This window comes from Seriola lalandi, unplaced genomic scaffold (assembly GCF_002814215.2).
Source record: "Seriola lalandi dorsalis isolate HSWRI2012SDOR001 ecotype SW California unplaced genomic scaffold, Sedor1 jcf7180002054883, whole genome shotgun sequence".
NCBI lineage: Eukaryota > Metazoa > Chordata > Actinopteri > Carangiformes > Carangidae > Seriola > Seriola lalandi.
In genome coordinates, this window is record NW_019525658.1 from 2888694 (window position 1) to 2910951 (window position 22258).

General features: G+C 39.0%; 1 protein-coding gene across 2 annotated transcripts; it reads right to left on the reverse strand.

Moving 5' to 3' along the window:
• Positions 1-229: 229 nt before the first annotated feature.
• Positions 230-21539, reverse strand: rabl6b (RAB, member RAS oncogene family-like 6b). 2 transcript variants are annotated; one of them, XM_023397710.2, is made up of 17 exons: positions 21405-21539; positions 19985-20379; positions 19726-19860; positions 19317-19364; positions 19109-19138; positions 18679-18731; positions 18387-18475; positions 16633-16773; positions 14279-14384; positions 14074-14177; positions 12315-12694; positions 10373-10526; positions 9968-10171; positions 8021-8282; positions 7536-7722; positions 5934-5992; positions 230-5840 (listed from the first exon to the last, which is right to left on the reverse strand). In XM_023397710.2, the coding sequence occupies exons 2-17, from the start codon at positions 20112-20114 to the stop codon at positions 5655-5657; spliced, it is 2268 nt and encodes a 755-aa protein (XP_023253478.1). In that variant the 5' UTR covers positions 20115-20379; positions 21405-21539; the 3' UTR covers positions 230-5654. The 2 variants fall into 2 exon arrangements, with proteins under 2 accessions (XP_023253478.1, XP_087027753.1); XM_087171627.1 differs by lacking the exon at positions 19109-19138.
• Between the last annotated feature and the right edge of the window lie 719 nt (positions 21540-22258).

The following is a 22258-nucleotide window of genomic DNA, read 5'->3' on the forward strand; positions in this document are numbered from 1 at the left end:
ATTTGGAGAGATTTCCTTGAGGAGTTCCTGCGATATTGTGTTCCGAAGGCCAAAACCGTGTTTTGTGAGTTCAATGCGACCTTCACCATTGAGCTATAATATTCACACAGAAGGAGAGAAGGACAGATGACCTAAAAAAGAGAATGGGCCATGACATGGTGCTGAAATGTTTTTCCAAAATCATGTTTTGTGGGTGAAATTCTTTCAAAAAGTGAGACATGAAATTCCCTTTATGAAGAAATAAGTTTGCATTTATTGGACAAACCAAACATAGGCAAACTCACACAGTGTAAAGATGGAACATGTCATGGGGTGAAAAATAAATGAAGGGTTTCATTCCAAAATGTCATACATCCATGTGGAAACAGTATCTGAAATACAATATCTATTATATACACTCAGTCGACAGTTTATTAGGAACACCTGGCTAACACTAATACAACAGTCTGCAATAAATTCTCCCTTGACGAAGGTTATAATGTTTAGTTTTTATTGAAACTGTGTTAAAGAGGTGCTGATTCAGCTGTATGATTATGATATGATATGTATCATTTAGTTTGTGGTGCTGTTGAAAAGAGGAGTTTCTGTGATTTACCCTAAAATCACAGAAACACTTGTCAACATAGCACAATACAATTCAGCGGTTAAAATGAGTCAACACCTCTGTAACAGTTTCAACAAACACTGAGCATTTTAACCTTCATGAAGGATGATTTATTGCAGGACTGTTGGATTACTCTGCATTAGTTTCAGCCAGGTGCACCAATAAACTGTATAAGTGACTGTACTTGTGCATATAATTTCCCTACTGGAGCTTTGTTTCCACATGGTGTATACTGTATATCATCTTGGAACACAGCTCTTCAAATATATCTATTTATATATATACTTTATACATTCTCTTTTTACTGTACATTTAAGTCTCATGCTTTGCTTTGAAACTGCTTTCAGCATTTATCCTCAATCACATGACAGAAGACAAAAAAACAGCATACAGTATTCAGGATCAATGCTGCATAGTTTCAACTTTGGAATATCAAACATAATGTCTTTGTAAACCAACAGTGTAACCGTATGTATGGGAAATGGAAAATGTATGAAACCTGTCACTTGTCAAAACATGTCTAAAAATACACATTACTTATCTTAGATGCAAGAATGCTTCACTTATTTGAAACATTTTGATGATGCATTTTATGGAAGATACTATATGTCATTTCTGTCTATCATGAGCAGGCAATTTGAGGCATTGGACAAAAGAAATGAAGGTAAAAGTTTAGCAGGACATATCACCACGTACATTTCCTTAAAAGCAGTGGAATTAAACCGTTTGGAGAATGTATTACAGGAGAAAGTTCACGAATGTGAACAACAAAAAGCCATAAAAAGCTGCATGATGTTGTTTGACTGCTAAGGACAGTTTCAGGACAAATCGCAAACAAAAACTCTGACACAAAACAAAACAAAAAAACAAAACAGAAGCAATAAATAACACAAGAATAAAACAAAGAGAAATTTTTGGAAATGTTGCACGAACAGATCATTTTCAACATAATTCCATCATACTCCTTTATGATGTTTTGCTGTCCAAAAAAAAAAAAAAAAAAAAGCCAAACAAATGTACTGACTCAGTGCAACCTTACAACAGGCTTTAAGGATGACATATTCTGTTTAACCCAACTGAGCTACTAAACTGTTGACATTAAGAACACTTAATATAATGGTTCATGAGGATAGCGGCACGTGATTCCCTTGTAGTAACCTCCATTAAGGCAATTGCAGAAAACATGAGGAGAATTTGTACATAGCCTATTGCATGTGGCAGAGAAAGGAAGGCCAGGAAAAGTGAAGTGAACGGGGAGAGAAGATAGTTTGTTTCAGCCATTTTGACCAGTGGATGATATTATAAAATTGAAAGTGTTGCTTAGTGTCTGTTGTTAGTTTCCCACCAAGACTACATCCAGTATAAGCCAGCACCCGACAGCACCAACAACAAATGTTTCTGTATGTAAACACAGCTTTAGGATTCAAAAATGAACCTGGAGCAATACATGGTCTCACTGGGCAGCGAGGGCAGGCTGATCATTTTCCAGGACACTTTCCATGACACACGGCTGGTGAGTCAGATGATGATCACTCTCTAGACTAGCAAGTTCCTCTCTGTGGAAGTCGCCTTTACATGCGTGTTAAGCTGTGGCTCTGTAATTAGAGTAGAAAACCATAGGACTAACCTGATCCCTCTCTCTTTTGAATCACATCGACCTTTCTATTAACGCAACAATTATAGTCGTGCAGAAAAAGGTGATGCTGACGTTAGCTTTTGATTTGGCAGTTAAGGGGAAAGTTATGGAAAACTTAAATGACAATATTAACAACAATAAAAAAATTATATTAACAATACAATATAGACACCGTTAGAAGAAGATGCCGTTCTATTCTGATCCACTGTTGCTGTGAAGGGGACTTAGACATTCTAGTTAAAGCAGTTTAAAAGCAGATTTGGGAAACCGTTTTATGAAAACTAGGAAACCAGACAACAGGCAAATTCTTTCTTAAAAACCACCACATTTCCACTTTATTCTACTTGTGAAAACACAAGAAATTGTGATTTCAGAACTTTTTCTCTATCCAGACCACAAACCGAGTTTAGATTTTAGATTTACTGAGAGATTTTAAAGATAGTTTAAAATACAGTTTCACATTTGTGAAAGCCAGGTGCACCAATAGTACACAAAGAAAATCTTTAGGTTTTCAATATACAAATAAAAAGTTTGACAAACCTGAAAGTGGACATTTAAACAGTTTTTAGGCGTTAAGTAGGATGTTTAAGGCCCCTTCACAACATTCAGTAGTATAAAGTAGTGTTACTTCCCCGTCACTGCCAAATTGGAATTAAACCTAAAAGTTAAAGTTTCTCTCTGATACTCAGTTTCACACATTACAGACTCAGAGGTTAAGCCACAATACATATTAATAATTAGAGTTAGAATTAGAAAAGATGCACAAACACACACAGCTCCCATTCATTAAAGGTTAATACCAGTTTATTTCAACTTGGTCTAATTCCCATAAATGTGAGTTTGTAGCTCATGGCTAATACTAACTTTGCACTCCATTGTTCAGATACGGGGAAAACAGTGTATATTGGTGCAACCAGCACAAGCATCCTACAGCTTTCCAAATAAACATGTTTTCACATGAATCATTTTAAACATTTGTCTCTCAGTCAGACCCAAAGTAAACACAGCTGCTAGTAAGTCATTAAACACAGCTGCTAGTAACAGTCATTATTGGCCAACTTATCACATCCAGGGCAACTTGCAGGCTGACCTAACCCCCCTGCATATTCTGCCGCACCGCCAGTTTTTTTTTTTTTACGTGTGAGAGGTTGACTTTCACTGCTGTTATACAGTCTTCTAAGGAAACTCATAAAACTAAATTCAATAAAGAATTGTGCTGTGGAGGATTATGAGGACGAGTCATTTCCCTGCGGTGGTCGACTGCATTTATCCAAACCAGAGTAAACAGACGATGAGCTGAAACAAACAGGCAGGACCATCCAGAAAAACAACCCTCTGCTGCAGAATCAAGACTTCTCAGATATCTCCACCGATGATAGGAATTCCAGCAGTGCGACTACAAGGAATGGTTTTGCAGCGCTTATCAACATTGTCCTCCTGAAGACTTATTTCATCTTCCCAAAACTGACAGAAGATAGAGGCCGACTGGTCAAACGCTCAGCTGCCCAGATATGAAATTAAACAACACAACATGTAATATGCTGTGTGAGGGTTTACAACATGTGTCTCCACCAGCAAACACTAGCTTTTGGTTATATTCCTGGATCCACTGTAAAGAAATATTCATAAATAGAATGATTAGGTCATCCAGCAAGTGCCCCTCCATGTAGATCCATATAGGTTCCCCATAATGGATGATCCCAGCGTCTACATTCTGTGTATACATTTAGACTCGGAGCCTGGTTGTCCCAATATAAACTCTGTTTTGCCTCAATCCCCTGAAGGTCATCCATGATGAGGTGACGAGTGCAAAGTTAACATGACCCATAGACCCACAATAACCACATTTATGAGAAATACACCAAGTTGAAATAAGTTGGAGTTATCCTTTAAGTACCATCTCTCAGTATCAATGCGCAACATACAGACACTGTTCAAATCACAAACAAATCAAGCTAGCAAGCCTATCATCCTCACCAAATACAAGTGCAAGTTAGTTAGAAATGTTGGCGGACCTGTCAACAAACAGTCAGTCAAAAGAGGGAGTGCTATGCATGGTTGTCAATTTTTTAAATCACTACTTCCAAGGGAAGACTTGCTAGCTACAGCTGCTACTTACAGCTTCTGCCAGGATTGCTTTTGAGTAGAAGAGACAGAGTTTGGTGACTTTACTGGACAATTATTTCTTCGCAAGGTGGTCATACTGTACAGATGTCATTTATACTGAGGTTGAGATCCACAAACAAGCCGAGTATGATCCCCTGCAGATGCAGTGCGGCCGACCCAACAGCATTCTGTGCATTTACATTTTGGAATACTGCGTCAACATACTGCGTTTTTCCGTATCCAGACGGGATATTCATTATAATGCCAGTTTTTAAGACAGTCAAATTCATAACTCAGTCCTTATTTGCAGTTTGTAAAAACTTCCAAATGATAATGATTTTTTCTCAAATTACTATTTATGATGAGAAGGACTGACCAAAATCAGGATAAACACAGCCTAATGATAACCCCTGTAGTGTGTGATTGGCTATAGCAACAATTTAAAAAGTGATCACAGAGATTGTTGGAGGTGACAAAAATTTGTCTTCTTGACTTTGCTGCCACCTTTTAGGCTTAAAACATGGTTTTCCAAGAGCTCGGATACTGTTTTTCAAAAAGCTACATTGTTGGATAAAAACAGTGTGGACAAAAAGCAGAAAGAGACAAAAAGATGCATTTTAAAATTAAGCCAGTTTAGTGTGGACATACTCCAAGAGTAAGAAGAAGGGTAAGCCATTTCCTTTGTTGCTGAATGGCAACATTCCTAATTTACTCACTCTGAATTTTTCACTGTTCATAATTAGAGACAAAAGAATAAATCTGGACAAGGATCTGTCTGAAACCATTTCAGCCGAAATGAGAGAAGAGAAAAATGATCTACACTATGGAGTCTCCAAAGAGTCAGTCGTCACTGTGAGCATGCTCTCAATTATTACACGAACCACACAAACATTCAGACAAAATAATAACCCTATTTACAGCAGTTGATTTGGAGTGGATCACTTACAGAGTGTATCAAATCAAAGAAAATATTCAGCCAACATATCAAAGTACAAAGAGCCAATCTGTGGCTACACCAATCAAATTTTATGTCATAGCTCACTACAGAACATGAGGGTGTCCCTGCCTTTTCTTACTGTTTGGAGCGGAGGTGACAGCAGTAGTGCAGATGGGGAAATCAAACAGAAGGAACATACAGGTACCAGAGTCCTTGGTTATTTTACCTGGGTGTCGTCAGTAGCCTTGCGTATTGCGTATGGCTTGGAGATGCTGCTTTATGCACATACAAGTCAAGGATCCAGGAGTTTTTGAATGACCATGTGCCTTTCTGTTGATCAGTGGCTCCATTTCCTAATAAAACAGAGGCCTTTATAGTTCTTCATAATCACCGTCATCTCTTTTGATCAAACCTGCTCCTCCGCCCAGAAAGTCCTCCAGTTCATCCACATCTGTTTTCTTGGTCCGGGATTTCTTTTTCTTTTTGTCGTCTCCTTCAGCAACTTCGTCTTTTTCCTTTTTCTTGTGTTTGTGTTTCTTCTTACTTTTGTCATCCTCCTGACAGCGGAAGGACAGAAGTTATTACTAACCTTTAAACACATTACTACATATAGTATGTAATATGATGAAGAACAACAACTACTTCTTTACCTCTTTGCCTTTCTTCTTCTTTTTCTTCTTCTCTTTAGAGGAATGTTTGCTTTCTTTCTCTGAAAGAGGAGCAGATACATACAGTAACCATGGTGATGTATAACTGAAGAGGTCAATAGTGGATTTAGTTAAATATGTTAAAGTCTAGTCTTTTTATGAGTCAAAAAATTAAAACAAACAAAATGAATCGTTCAGAGGAAAAAAAACAGACTTTTCAACCATTTGATGAAAACACCAAAAGAGCAACTTTATACCCTTTTTTTTTGCTTCAAAACTCCAATGATTCAAAACAAACGAGAATTACCACCTCGTGGCTGTATCCCTCCACCAACCAGTCAAGTTGCAGGAAATATGGTCACAATCTCCTCTTCCTGAGCTACAGCATTGAATAATGGCCAGAAGTGTTTTTGCAGAAAATGATGATGTTACAGTGAAGTTGTCCTTTTACCATTTGGATATAAAATATCATCACTTCATTTTATCCTTATAGACATTTGCGTTTCTGATATATCACATTCACGAGAATGGGATGGACAACCCGAAAACAATATGCCTCTGGCTATGACTGTCGCTGGTGCAGAGGCATAAATATATTCCAAAAAATGCACCAACACCCAGGCATCACAAATGTAGTCGGTAACTATATATGCAACGATTGTTGTATTTCTTCTTCTTTGTTTTTTGGTCTACAGAGAATTGTTCTGACTTTTTTGGGGGGGGAAGGCTGCGAGCACAACATATGAAGAAAAAAAACACTCACATATTACAACCCTTATCATCTACAACACTGAATCAATTCACAAATTATAAACATTATGTTGATGGAATAAAAAAGGTAGAACTCAAACAAAAGTGATGCAGGTACAGCTTTCACACACTAGAGTTATCTGCTGTAGAGTTCATCTTCATAGAAGCTAAGTGTTGTTTATATATTTATGTGTTGTTTTTTAACTTCATATTTTATGAATATTTTGTCGTCATCACCTGGATTGAATTGGAGCATTGAACGAGCTGATCAACCACTACTTTACTTGCAGCCAACTCTGATCAGATGAAGGAAATAACTCAGTCCATATCCTACTTTATTTCAGAAGATCTGCAGCTGTACAGCGTGGTAGATAATGATGGATTCACCTGGTGCTAGCGCTGCGACAGATAAGCTATTCCCCACTGGTAAAGACAGAACATAATTAACAGCACAGTGCGCTACCCAGGCAGAACCAACAACTTTGGTATCTGCACAAGTCATTCCTCTAGTGGTCATGGTGAGTACATTATATTTTAATTCATTCTGAGTCAGGAAAAAGAGCAACTTCTTTAAATAACAAGCTGTGTACTGCATCCTTTTTTTCCTGTCTGATCGGTTACCTGATGTACTGCCCACTTTTCTATTTGTTCAATAAAGAATCAATTCTGAATCAATAATCATGGCACCAAGAATTGGAATCACATCAATTCATGTGTTTCCCTCATCAGAACAACAGCAACAGCTCCTTTCATGGATACTAGTATGAAATTGCAAAATGTGAATTGAGCCTGAATTGATAATTACAGTTAGACAAACACATCAACAGACACATCAACAGACACTTCATGACTTACCTTCCTGCTCCTCACTGCTGTCCTTGGCTGTGGGAGCCTCTTCTTGGATGCCGAGGCCAAACAGGTCAGTGTCGTCCTTTTGTTTGAAGGAAATCACAGTGGGCTTCATAGGTTCTGGCACTTTGGCTAACTGCATGTCATCGTCAGAGAGATCAGACAGAAGCTCGTCCCTAACTGGAAATGTATCCTAGAAAGAATGGGGCAGCCAAAAATAAACTTGTCACAAGAAAATAAAGAGAAAAATAAAGGCTTCTGAGATGGCAGTATAACAGAAGTGCATTACACTGTCTTTACTAATATGAGCCACTATGTCAGTATTCTGCCTGATTTTTATCATGCTGAGCATTTGACTGAATGACTGATTCAATGCCTGATTCAAAACCAACACACAAGTTAACAGTCCAGGCTTTCAGCAGTAAAGAGAGCTGTGAACTCAGTTAACCTCAGACTAAATCTGCCGTGATGGTGAATGGGTTCGACTTTACCTTTGCTATTTTTGGTGTGTCTGAAGCTTCCGACTCAAAGTCGGGGTCATCCATGACAAAAGAGAGCATTTGCTGGGCGACAGGGGCCTCGGGGTCGGTATCAGAGTCCTCAGTTTTGGGTGTGTTTCCCTTCTTCTTGCCTTGTTGCAGGGCTGGCTGTTCAACTGCTGGAATTAAAGTGAGGGAGATGGGCGCTGTGGTCTGGCTTCTGGTTTCTGGAGCTTTAGACGCCACCTTTGGTTTTGTGATATGCACCACAGGCCTGAAACAGGGAGATAATTAATTACCTTAAATATATTAGTATTTTAATTGATATATATATTACATTCATTTTTACATTTCTTCCTTATGTATTAACGTTACTCACTTATGAACTTCTGCTTCAAAATTTTTTTTATCAATATAATCTACCGTTTTTCTGCAGCAGTGTACACAAAGTTTCTAAAAATCCCACAGACCACTGGAAGTCAGCAACTGTCATGGTTACATTGGCCTTTACAGCTTGAATATGTAAATCATCTAGTCACGACACAGCACTGTATGTGGGAGATCTACATGAGTCACAGCTCAGGCTATGTCTATACACTGCTCTCAACTTGAGTGTAGTGTAAATTGTGATTGGGAATCTGGATAGTATGGGAACAATCTGGTCACAATGGAAAGAAATCGAAGGAAAGAAAGTTGCCTTCAGATGGAAGTCATGAGTTTGTTTTTTTGACATGAGAAGTTGAGAGAATTGTTTGAATGAAGTTGAGATAAAACACTACAATGCAACTGATAACAAAACAGGATGTAACAATTTTGTGTTTGGTGTATTTCAACATCAACAAGAAAAGAGAATAAGACTGGGATGGAAATAGCTGCTATCACTTCATAAACAGTATATGTTGCACTTCAGTGTCTAGCCTAATAAACAATTGAGTAATCGGGCACACTGCAGATTACTTGGCCTTAGTAAAATAAAATATGGTTAATTGGTAGGGTTACCAATCCAAAATATGCTAAAAGCCAAAATAGGATCTATTCCACCCTTGATATTGGCAGCAGAGTTAATCTGCTTTAAAATGAGGAACGTGGAGCATCCTGTGAAGTTCTACGGTAGCATAGGTTTCACAAATAAGGAGATACTTCATCTTTTGGCTCATTAGCAGCAGCATCATCATCATCATCAGATCATGACATTGAAAACATTGTGAAGAAACTGAGTCTGTTCTATAGTTAGACAAACAAACAGCAGCTGCCAGAAGCAGCTCAGGATGACACTGACTGTCCTTTCACCATTTTATTGGTTGTTTGTAATATTCCTAAAAAATATTGTTCTCAATTCTAGTAATATTATGACTTTATTCCCAAAATTTCTGTTTCCTTTTTTTCCTCATTGTGGTCCTAATACTGTAATATGTGGCCTCACCTGATTCAGTATGCAACCCAACTCTTGGTCCAGACCAGGCTTTGACTACTGCAATGCCCTTCTGACCAGCCTCCCTTCACACACAGTGAAACCCTTACAGATGAACCAAAGTCAGTCAGAGCAGGGGCATCCCACTCTACCTTAAAGAATCTCTTGAACACTCATCTCTAACATTTACATTCACTCATTTGGGAGATGCTTTTATCCAAAACGACTTACAAGTGAGAGCACCTCCTCTACCTCTAAGAACCTACCAAGTCTAACTAGCTCTTACTATGAATGCTCACTGTACTTCTTCACCTGATCTCCTTGCACTTAATGCAACCTAATGTGCGTATGCACACAATTGATAATTACACTCAGTTGGCGGTTTATTAGGAAAACCCTTCTAAAACTAATGCAGTCTAATACAACAGTTCTGCAATAAATCCTCCCATCGTGTAGTTTTTCATTTCAGTTCTGTGGTTCTGTTATCTAGACCACCTTCATTGATGGGGTAGGCAAATTAATAGTAACACTTGATATATAAGACTTACGCTTTCAGCTCAGGTTCACTGTCCAAGTCTTGGTCCTGTGTGATAGTGTGGGCTGCTGGTACTCCTTCCTCCTCGTCACTAGTTAGAGTGATATCTTTACTGGGGGGCAGGGTCTTAGGTTGGGGAAGGCTGGGCTTAGTGTCATCAGGATCGAGCTCATCCTGGAAGCCAGACACCATGGGGTTTCCTCTGTCTTCGCCATCACTGGAACAGAGAAATAACTTTTACTCATGGAGAGAGGGTCTACTTCTGTGGGCTATTATGCAATGCAGCTGAAACTAGAATCTCCATGACATGTACAAATGCATATGTCTAAATTCTCAAAAGTAAATATAACCTATATATCATGACATATCAAAGAAAAGTAAAAAGTTTAAATTTCAAAAATTCATGCAGACATCTCACCTGTCACTGTCCACAGCTGGAGCATGTGCAGGTTGCGGCACCTTGGTCTTTGTGGGCAGGCTGTCCTCCAGGAAACTCTTGTCCAGTCCCTCATCTGGCACAAAATCATCCACACTCTGAACCTTAGCAGGACACACTGGTGCAGTAGGGTCCTCTGAGGAGAACAATGAGCCAAAATGTATTTGAGAATAATGAAAAAACTCAACTTCATTCAAATCTTCACTGTAATGTTAAAAAACTCCCATCACATTTCCCCATGTTTCAAAACAATTTTAAAAATCAACACAAAAAGAAGCTTTGGACAAAAACAGGTGTGAGGTGTTGGATGAGGTCAGCAAAAGGTAGTTGAGAGGGTCTACAAAAACCTGGAGGAAGCAGGAACAGCGTCTGTGGCAGAACAACACCAGGGAGGTCTGGAGAGGTACGAGGACCATCACTGATGGGTGGTCAAGGCCTTCACCCCCCCCCCAGCTGTGTGTCATACTCCAGCGCCTCTTTAACCTCAGTTTACATCTGGATAGGGTTCCTGTGTCCATTGGTTCCACTACCGAAGATGGCCCTCTCCAGTGTTGTCCTCACACAGGACAGGCCAGGAGGCGCAGTCAGAATCATTGCTTTGTGATGCGTCCTGCATCTTTAACACTGTTCAGCCTGCCCTCCTGCTGGGCAAGAAGATGATTGCCATGCAGGTTGACGCTGCTCTGGTGTCCTGGATCATGGACTACTTCAGAGGACATCATCAGCATATGTGCCTTCAGTGCTATGTGTCAGACACAGTGGTGAGCAGTACTGGAGCTCCACAGGGGACTGTCCTATCCCCTTTTCTTTTAACCCTGGACACCTCAGACTTCAGGTCCGACACCTGGAGTCACCCTCTACACAGTGCTCTGGTTAATCAGAGGAGCACATTGAGCCAGAGACTGAATGACTAAGTGCTCCACTGAATGCAACAGGAAGTCCTTCCTTCCGGTGGCATTCATTCATACAATTTCCCCTCTTTCTGCACATCTCCATCAGTACTGTTGAGCTACTTTATCTAATCCATACTGTGATTCTACCTCACACAGTTACTACCTGAGCGTAGGTTTTTTGATTCTGAGATTCTGATTTTATATTCTACTCCTCTAATATCAAACCTCTCTCCTGTCTAACCTGGGCCAGATGTTCAATAAAAAGGTTAAAGAGAGTCCTCCTCCTTTCCCTTCATAAAACTTTAAGATTAAAGAGACATTAGCCATTAGTTTTAATCATAGCAGTTGGGGATAGGTAGTGTCTTTATACGTTGTATAAATCCTTTACCAAACCAAAACATTTCCATCCAACAGAAAACAAAAGCCTAAGCATCTGTGCCAGGAAACTTTGAACAAATGTCTTCCTTATTAATATGTTCGACAATGTGGAGGGCTCACTGTATGTTGTTCCGTATTAAACCTATTGATTGTGATGTATCAAGATGAATCAATTGTCGTGCGTCATCTTAAACCTTTGGTCATCAAACAGCCATTTTTTCTAAAAGATACCAAAGACCGTTTGAAGCAGTTAAATGAATATCAGATAGAAATTAAACATTTTTTTGACCAGTCTGGATGTAGAATTAGAGGCCATTGCCAGAGCTTTGTCAAATCTTTATCATATCCCCCAAAGTCATCCCTAAATGATTTGCTCAATTTTGTTCTAACCACAGATTAGGTCAGCTTTGAAGATCGATTTTATTTGCAAGCTATGGGAGCAGCAGTTGCTGTAATGTAGTTGTGGGTGACTGGGAATCAGACTTCTTACACAGCAATACTAATCCCTTTCAATCTCAAGTGACTTCTCCTATTGACTGATGGTACTAAATATTTGGTATTTGTCAATTATTACAACAGCAGTTTCCTTAAATTCTTTACTGATTTGCTGGTCAACTATTTTTTTGCTTAAGTACAGTAAAGAGGACACTCACCTGGTGCAGAAACAGGAGCATCAGCAGCAGGTGATGAACCAAACCAGCGGGAGATGAAGCTGCGTTTCTGGGGGGCCAAGGCTCCAGATGCAGCTGAGGACTGTTGGTGCTCAGGAGACTGGGCTGATGGCTTTGACTCAACAGTAGGTGAAGCTGCCCCGCTAACCGCTGCTGAGGGAGGTGGAGGGGAGGACGCAGACACAGATGGTGACTGCGGGATCATCTGAGAGAGGATGGGAGGCTGAGGGGTGCTGGGGCTGGAGCTGCCTGTGGAGGCCCCACTGGGAGGGACGATGGGGGATTGAGAGCCTGAGGAGGAACCGTTAGCTGGACCAGGAGAGCCATAGCTCTTACTGCGAGACTCCAAGTTCTCCAGGAAACTGCAGAAATCACAAGAGATAAAATGAATAAACTGTGATTCACTTCCAAAAATATCTGAGGCTAGGAATACAGTGCACCGTTGTAGAGTATAAATGCCACCCATTCTTGATTTAGTAAATTCCACATGATCATTTCAATTGTCTTGACAATGTTTAGACATTGTCCTGTGATAGGTACTTTTTTGAGTGATAAACTAACAGCTTTATTCTGGGATAAAAATAAATACACAGCGTGTGTAAAACAACTTCACAAATGTGTTTGTCAAGAGGAACACATTGTCGTTGATAGCAATTTGCAGTAACTTGTGATGGAAGTTGTCTTTGTTGGTTAAATTACTTTACAGATTCAGTGCTGACTGCCCTGACAAATGTCGATCTGTACTTTTTGGCTGGACCACAACATGTTTACAGATGCAGTGTTGCCAACTTGGTGCATTTGTTGCTAGATTTAGAGACTTTTTTTCAAACAAGACTGGGTATAAAGCTAGTATATGACTGGACTGTGAATGAACCAACTGTCTGCTTCGGGCTACACCTCGTTACGAGCAGTCACCCAGCCGCTCAGAAGCTGCTGGGAAGTCGAGTGGCGCTTCCAGTTCACTGAGCCTCGCCTTCATTACGGTAAATAAACTGAATCCATTACATGTATCATTATTAAAGGTGGCAGAGGAATAACTAAACATAACACCAGGGTTTCCCACACATTGACTTTACTTGGGCAGGCTACCCTGGTATATAACAGCAGCACAAGTATATTGCTGACTCATTTTGACATTTTCAAAACGACACCATCCGTGATTGATTAAATATTCTCTACTCTCTCCCCTGTACTGTTTCGTTCTGCTGACACACAAAGACCAACAGAAAGAAAGAGGGAAAGAAGGAGACGCATGGTATTACATTAGAAGACGCAGACACGGTGGATATTGAACGGAGAACTCAGTTCTCAGGCCCAGTCGGTGGTTACAAATACATCCTCACTTTCACACACTGACCATATACAGTTCAGCCATATACCAGGTTTTGATCTTGAGTCTGAAATACTGGCAGTACCTCTATCCACTATCACCTGTAAATGTTTGAATTGTTTCTTCTGACAATTTACAGCCAAACTTAGCTGAGAGTCAAGAGCAATAACTGCACCAATGCATTCTTGAGAAAGAAGCTGAAGGAAATGTATCCATTAGCAGCCAGTCTATAGTGTGTTCCCAGCAGTAACGAGCCCGAGTGGACATATGCAAAGGTGTTCACCAGAAATGAACACAATTCATAATCTGGTGTGCACTGCAAATTTGTGGAAGGTAAAGCTTTTTCTCATGTCACTCTAGGGGCTCTGTGTAGCAGTATGCATGCAGAGAAGAAAAAAAAAACATAGGTACATCTCATAGTTTTGATCTTCAGTCTCCTGCTGGACACAGAGCTCCTCCAGGGTGGCATCCATGTCGAGCTGGTTGGTCTCCAGCTGCCTCAGGAGGGTCTCTCTCTGCATACAAAGTAGTAATCACAAAAGCACATTAATTTAAACCAGCACAGCCTGGAAAAACTAGGTAAAAACAAAATGTTTATGAAGCAAATGAAAAAAACCTGTAGCTGCAAGAAGGGGATGTTGAAGAATCTGTGCAGATATTTCAAGCCAAACCCATTCTTCATAGAAGACTCAGCATAGTGGATGTAAGATGATCCCATTGGTCTGTAAAACACAAGTAACTTGAGTTAAAGCAAGATCATTAATTGTTATAAGAGTGGTTTCAAGGTTAAAATGGTTGACATGTTGGAGCTGCACTAATTAAGCAGAACAAGCTTTAAAAACGACATCTGACTGACATATTATCACCTTAAGTTGTTAAAGAAAACTCAGAGCAACACTATTAATTCATTTGGAGTCATGTTTGTGTCCGCCTGATGATGAATAGTTCCTCTCTTTAAAGCTCTGTTTTTGATCTCCACTAAGTCCTGGGGGAATTATCTGGCTCTTTCGCTGCTAAAGGTCCACTGAGGTCACCAGCCTAACTTTGTCTGTTAGGTTTTTAGTGCTGAGCAGGTAGTCTACCGTCGGGTTATCAGAGCCTTTTTTGCTGAAAATATCTGCCTACTATGTCTGTAGACAAGATTAAACACAGTAGAGATTACAGCCCAGAAGTCAGTAATGACCTAAAATAAGCTTTAAAAGTACTGTAAAGCTGAGAAGAGCCACACTGATGAGGCAAAACGTAATGACCAGCATGGACCCTCAGAACAGTCTGCAGCTATGAATCCCCAGAGGGAGCAGGGTCTGAAGAATTTTGTGCTGGGAAACTTTCCTCTAGTACGTATCATTTTGTGACTATGTTAGCTACAGTTAATACCATCCCATACCAAAATTGCACTAGCAACCTGATGGCACATCTCGGATATATGCACCCATATGATCGCCAATACAAGTAGTTATGTATCTTGTTGTGGACGTAATGTGCAAAAATAGATATTCAAATGATTCAAGCCTATGTGTTTTTTTGAGGAGTAATCAAATGTCATTTTTGGCCAATTTTTACAGCAGCTACATAACTGCACCAAATCAAGGACCCAAATCTCTTACTCAGATCACAATCTATTACAACATTTCTAACTTTTTATTTATTACAACAACTATAGTGACTGTTTGAGGCTACTGTTTAAGGAGTGGACATTTGTGTGGTCAGGCAGCAGGGACTTTCTGGCCTTTTACAGAGCCAAGCAGGTATCTGGCTATCTATGTTTCTAATCTGGGGAAACAAATTATTAATCTATAATATGATCTGGAACATGCTATTGATTTGTTGTACAAAGAATTAGTATCAGAAAGAATGTTGAGTGGGAACAATCAAACTATTGATTGACCTTATACACTTAACCTATTAATTCGAAGTTCCTCTCCAGACATGTTTTAAACTCTGTAAAAATCCTCTGCTGTGCTTAATATTTTGTTTAACATGGTTTTCACACATAGAAAATGAGAAAAAAGGGAAACTGGGGCTGGAAGCTCATCTACACTTCCTAAATTCTAAATCAATTCTAAAGAAATTCTAAATCAGGCCTTTCTGGTGAAAGAGCAGTGAGCATCAAGATGGTTAGAGGATGTGACATCACAGAGACTCAGCCACATGTTCGAGCCTCAGTCAGACCCAGACTCAGATGAGGAGTCTGAGACCAGAATCAGAGACGAGCAGACGGATCAGAGCGGTTAGCGTAGTTAGCATCTTTTATTTGTTTGTGTTGTTTGTTAGCTTGTAACTGTGTTAGTGGTTGTGTTATGCTAACTCTCTCTCTCTCTGTACTGACAAGGTTTCAGGTTTTTTTTTTAGTCCCGCCCCCTGTCCCCACAAGTTGACACTGGTTCCTTAGGTTTGTGACATATGAAACCTTGTCTGTCTGAATCTGTTTTCATGAGACTGTGATTGGTTCACTGCAGTTCAAGGTGGAAACACTCAGTCATGGTGCTGATGATTATTTCGCTCATCATGTCTTGTATTATAGTAAAAACATCATTTGGATGTTTACAAGGTTAAAAACTTGATTTAAGTAGGTTGAGAACACTTACTCACAGAATGTCAGCTGCATTTTTTTTTTGAAGATAGGGTTGGAAAAATGTGTGTGCACTTTCTGTTTTCCTAGATTGTGTTACTCTTCCATCTCTCACACGTTAGTTTTTCTTTTCTGCCACCTCTGTCTGTCAATACTTCATCACACAATGCAGTCTTGTTATTTGCAGATGCAGCCTATAGGGAAAACTATGCAGCCTTAATAATATATAGATAATTTTCAAATTCATTGTCCATTTTTAAATCAGATTCCACAGCTGTTGCACGTCTGAGAAATGATGTACTTATTATGTACTATACAACTTCAACATGAATTATCGGAGTGAGTGTTTTTGTTTCCATCTCTAACATCTGACCATTTAGTTGCATGCTAATATCTACCTGTTCAGTCCAGCAATCAGGTCCCTTATATCATCAGGAAGGATGACACGATGCTCGCCCATGTCCCTGTGGTTACCCAACACACACACCGGCACATGGGTGGGTACTTTGGGCAGTTCCCTCAGGATGTAGTTAAATGTCCTGCAATTGACAATATCACAGCATAGATTTGTGGGTGGGTGAAGAAAGCATACTTCAGTCCTGTCACTGGTTTCGGCCCTTTATCCGTTTGTTTCTATGCTTACATATACAGTACTTTAATACAGCTGAATTCACAATAAAGCAGTTTTCATTTACATGTTTTTCAGTTGCTGTTGTTTCGGAACAGAACAAGTATGAAATAGTGGATACTGAATAAAATAAATACTGGAACACAGCGCATTATTGGTGTTTCTGTTGTTTCTAGCTAATCAGATCTGCGATGACTTCTCTCTCTCTGTCTCCCTCCCTCTCTCTCTGCTTGTTGTCTTATGTCTAGTTATTCCTGTGCCTCCATTAGTAATAATTTGCTGTAATGGAGGCAAGGCTGAGTAAACTGAAAGCACTTCCCCGCTTCCCTGCAGTTATCAAGCGGCTCGGTAGACTGCCGTAACAAGGGGTGTAGCCTTTAGTCCGCAGTTGGCATTCATAAACGGTCCAGACATGTACCAAGTTTATACACAGTCTTTTTAGAAAAGTCTCTAAATGTGCTGTAAATGCCCCCCCTAATAGAAACAGTTTGTGCCAAATCATTTTGAAAGAGCAACAGCCTATGGGGAAACTCCAACTCAGTCACATGGCCTTCTGCTGTTCAATAGTGGAAGTATGATCACTGAACTATGATCAGTCATTCGGTCACGGACATCCGCTTCTCTTAACTTTTGGATACAGTTGAAAGGGAATTGGAAACCCTAAAGAGGAGGTTTGACATGAATAAACTGTCTAAGGAAATCTAAGAAAAACAAAATTCATTGGGTTTGATATCATAAAACAAATTTTGAAGTAAATCTTAAGATTAATGATGTAGAAATTGACAGTGCGAGAAAATAAATTAGATAAAAGTCCATGAACTATGTTTGAAACCTAACGTAACCAATATCAAATCAAAACTGTCCAAATCCAGTGCAATCCTGCTCAAAACCAAGGATTTCCTGAATCATAACTTACTTTTTATTCTATGTTGCACACTCATAGTTCCATATATTACAGAATGTGTGTGGGAAAATACATTTGAAAACCAGCACCAATTGCATATTTACATTACAAAAAAGAGCCATAAGAATTGTTAATAAAGTTGATTATAAATAGCCAACTAATTCATTATTTATTAAATCAAATACATTGAAATTTAAGAACCTTGTAAAATTTAAAACCTTACAAGTGATGTTTAAAGTAACTGTATTAACGAGTTGTTTTCATTGAGGGACAACAGATATCCACTCAGGGGATATAATCTGTTGTATGATTTAGTACGATGTGTGACAGTTCAAGGGGTTAAATTATGGAAGCTTAGCCCTCAGCCCACACCTTTTTTTTCAGTCAGAAAATTTTTGATATCGACTTAATTTGTGTATACTGAGGTGGTCTTAAGCACTTGCTTAATTGTATGGTAAATCTGTTGACAGGAAATAAAATAAAAAGATCCGCCACCGGAGGTTCTCAGTTGCACAGCCACATGCAGACTGACTGAAACCTAATCTGTCCATGCATATTGTAGCATTACAGTTCACTGATGAGACAGTGCTAGGACAACAGTTTAGACAGAGGAGTCTTACCACTGCTTAGTAATGTCAAACATCATGATGACTCCATTGCAGTTCTTGTACACATCCAGGAACTCTGCATCCAGGGCAACCTCATCGGACTACAACACACATATATTCCCATTAAACAACCAGATTAATCACACGATATATCTAAAATATATATATATTATACTTTTATTTTGACAACTTGTAATTTTGATTATTTACACCCTATAAGACTTCTTTGGTTAATCCCATTACTGACCCACATACTATAAGTCAGCCTTTTTTTCTGAACACATGACAGTCATGTGATAGTCACCTCTTGGGGCTCATTCTCCAGTTTCAAATTGTCTCCACGCCTTTTGCCTTTGCCTGAAAGAAGACAAATCAAAAGTATTACATTTAGACAAGCTGATAAGAAAAAAAAAAAAAAGATCACAATCTACAGCTCAGTTTGTTGTTTTACTTTATGATGAGTAAAGTAAGCAGAGCAGTGCATGTGCTTTTCTTATGGAAAAGCATCTCGGAGCTTATATTCAAAACACTTCAAGACACTCAGGCTCTATGTATACACAGCGCAAAAAAAAAAGGAAAAAAATAAAAAAAAAATCTGTCACATGTAGCCACACAGCAAACCTGGGAATAGCCAAACCTTGAGAATATTGACAATCAGATAAGAGTAAAACGAGGCAGGGCAAACCCACAGCACACAATCCAGTTTAATTTCTACACACTATAGTGGCGCTCACCTACACCTTCAGGGAGAGGATATTTTTGGCCTGAGATGAGTGCGAGAGAGGTGCAAAGACAACATCAACATTGAGGACAGATAAAACAAACACGTAACCGTGCAACTATTTGATATCATCAAATACTCTTGACTCTCTGAACTTCTCAGAGCAAGGTTAGCCTCAGAAGAGACTGGCATGTGTGACTGCCATGTATCTCAACACTCACCTTTATCAACCACGTCCCAAACCTCTACTTTGACCACATCATCAGTAGCTGAGAGAAACAGAGAGAGTGTTTTCATTATTCATGTTCTTGGGCCACAGAGTAAAAAGAACTGAAATCCAGAGGCTGTTAAGTGACTCTAATATGGACCCAGTAACTAAAAACACTACAAAACGTAGTGGTGGAAGCACTAACACAAATACAGGACACCTACTCTAGAACTCAGTTAGATGAAGCTAAATCCAAATGCAGTCTATTTTTTATTTTTTTACCTTGATATGGAGCCACTGAAATAAATCACCAAGGCACAAACAGCAAATGTCAAATACAAACCAGAAACAAAACACAAACATAATCAAAGCAGTGGTGATGAGATAAAATAAGCCATCATTTTCAATGGGTTATAACTTACTTTTGTAATTCCAATGTATACTTGTGGCTTGGATCTCCTGAGTCGGTATGTACTCCTCCACAAACTTCTTGCCCTGCAGGCGATGCCATAAAGTACTCTTTCCAGTGTTCCTATCTCCCCGGATGACTATTTTCACTTGAGTGAGACAGACATTGTAGATTCATTTTAATCAGATAACAGTTTAATGACTTAACTAAAAAGCAACATTTGATAGTTATAGAGGGGACAGACATGTATGACGCCAGGCTGAATTACTTACTATTATACTGAACCCCTTTGGCGAAGCGTCTCTGCAAACTTTGGTTCATCGACTGCATGCCAGCTGGGATATTCTTCTCCCTGAACTGCCCTGGCTCAGATCCCACCAGCTTCTTCAGCGCTGAAAACATCTTGACGAGGCTTCACTAGCTTGTTCAGAAACAAGTGGTAGTACAGTGGAACTTCCCTGACAATTCGTCCCACAACAACCGAAGTTAAAGAGTAAAAGTGTATCCTGATGGCTGAGGAATCTAAAGGTCCATGCTTAGAAGAAAATCTGATGCCAAAATACTAAATAGTGACTCTGAATTCAGCCGCTGATCTCTCAAACCTGACTGAATGTTCTTGCTCGCCAGTCAGTGGTGGATGTAACTACCATGTTGTTTTGAGCATCATCTATGAAAAAACAGAGGAATAAAGAAGTTATGGTTGGTAACTGGGTGAATGTGCAGCCAGATCCATTTAATTATGTAAACAATTACCCAATGATCATTGAAAAAGACACAAGGTTATTTATCCTGCTGTTTTGATTTTGAAATAATTTCCAGATACCTCAGACTCTTCGAACCATATGGATGAAACAATATACCACCTACTCCACCAAAGGATTTCTATTATTGTTATTTATACTGATTTAAGTTTATGATGTTATATTGTTAGCTATCAAACCATTAATCGATTAATTGTTTTATGTCATATTTTCATAAAAAACAGTGTGTCGAACAAAACGACGTAATGGCAATACATGAGAGGCACAATGTGGGGCTACATCTGATGATGTGGCAAGGTGATACTTTTTGCAGTAGATCCATCACCAAACGAATTATTAAATAGCTCATTTATTCATGAGTGAAATATTAGTGATATATGAAGGAAGGGCTTATAGGTGTGTATCAGAGCATGTCTCCATGATCCTGTGAAATCCTAATGAGAGCTGTCAGTGTCCTAGGAAGTGTTACATTATTCAATACCAAGTCTTTGTCTCCAGTTTACATTATCAGCAAAGTGTGTGTCTTTGTTCAGCTAAAGGAGAAACCAGCTAAAATACAACGCCGAATTATGTAATGTTGGAATAATAACAGTGCATTTTCCCTATAACGTTGTCCAGCTAGCATTAGCTGATCAGGCTATTAGCGCCTGTTAAGACAGAGCTTTCTCGTATTTTTTAAGCCATAATGGCAAAAAATGTAAAAAGCCAAAATCTCTAAAGGGTATGTCAAGGTCAACACAGGCTTCAAACAGTGATGAGCCAGCTCGGTTTGTTACCTACCCGGTTTAAAAGGTAACGTTATCCTTTGGCTCTGTTCTAGCTAGCTATCCAGCCGATATTAGCTTAGCTTTTCCCCCTCTATGCTAAATGACATTAAACGGCAGCTAGACTGGATGTCTTCTTCCAGGTGGAATCAGCTAGAAATACTCACGGTTATGTAATGAGATAAGAAACTGTTGTCCCGACATCTTTGTCTCAAAATATCTGTCAGACCTCCATCCCAACAGAGATATAGCAGCGACATTCCTTTGGAAAGAAAAAAGCAGTCACCGTTCCAGCGTCACACCAAAACGTTAAACTTCCGTTAAAACTTTCAAAATAAAGCCTATGTTGTAGAAGTAGCGAGTTCATCACAAACGTGAAAAGAAATTTTAAAAAATTAAATACTCTCTATATAGCGTGTGTTAAGAAAGTGCTTTTGATAAACCATATATACAAATGCAGGGATTTTCCAGTGGTATTTTCCCTCGGCATATGCGGGGTCAAAGGACCTCAAAATGTATTGAGTATTTCGATTTTCCAGTACTGGGTTATTATTTTTTTCTTTATTTCTTTTCTGTCTTCTTTCTTTATTGAAAAAAAATCCACATAAACAACAAGATAAATAACCACAATAGCAGCTCAGTTCAAAAACATATAGGTCAAAATACACACATTGACGAGATAATAATAAAAGTAATAATAACATAAAACAGAAATAGCAGTATATAAAATAAAATAAATAAGATAAAATATGTGAAAAAAAGAAATGTCAGGGACAATGATAAAAACATAGAAATTGACTTGAATCAAATCATCAAAATGGGAGCACAATTTCATAGTTTTAATTGGGTTTTTTTTTGACGAAGTTATTGTCTTAATATAGCTCAATTTCTTTGGTGAAAACATGAAAGTGAGGTTCTACTTTAGCAAAGTTCAACACACTTATGATATGTGTACTGAATGGAAATGACACAATATGATTCATCAAAGTCCAAAACAAGCTGATTTATGAAGTCAATAAGT

Excerpts from the sequence above, each read along its gene's own strand:
- rabl6b (XM_023397710.2), bottom strand. The coding sequence starts at position 20,114 with ATGTTTTCAGCGCTGAAGAAGCTGGTGGGATCTGAGCCAGGGCAGTTC. Across the intron at positions 18,732-19,108 it reads TCCTCTCCCTGAAGGTGTAG|GCAAAGGCAAAAGGCGTGGA; the intron begins GTGAGCGCCACT and ends GTCTTCTTTCAG. Across the intron at positions 8,283-9,967 it reads AGTGAACCTGAGCTGAAAGC|GCCTGTGGTGCATATCACAA; the intron begins GTAAGTCTTATA and ends TCCCTGTTTCAG.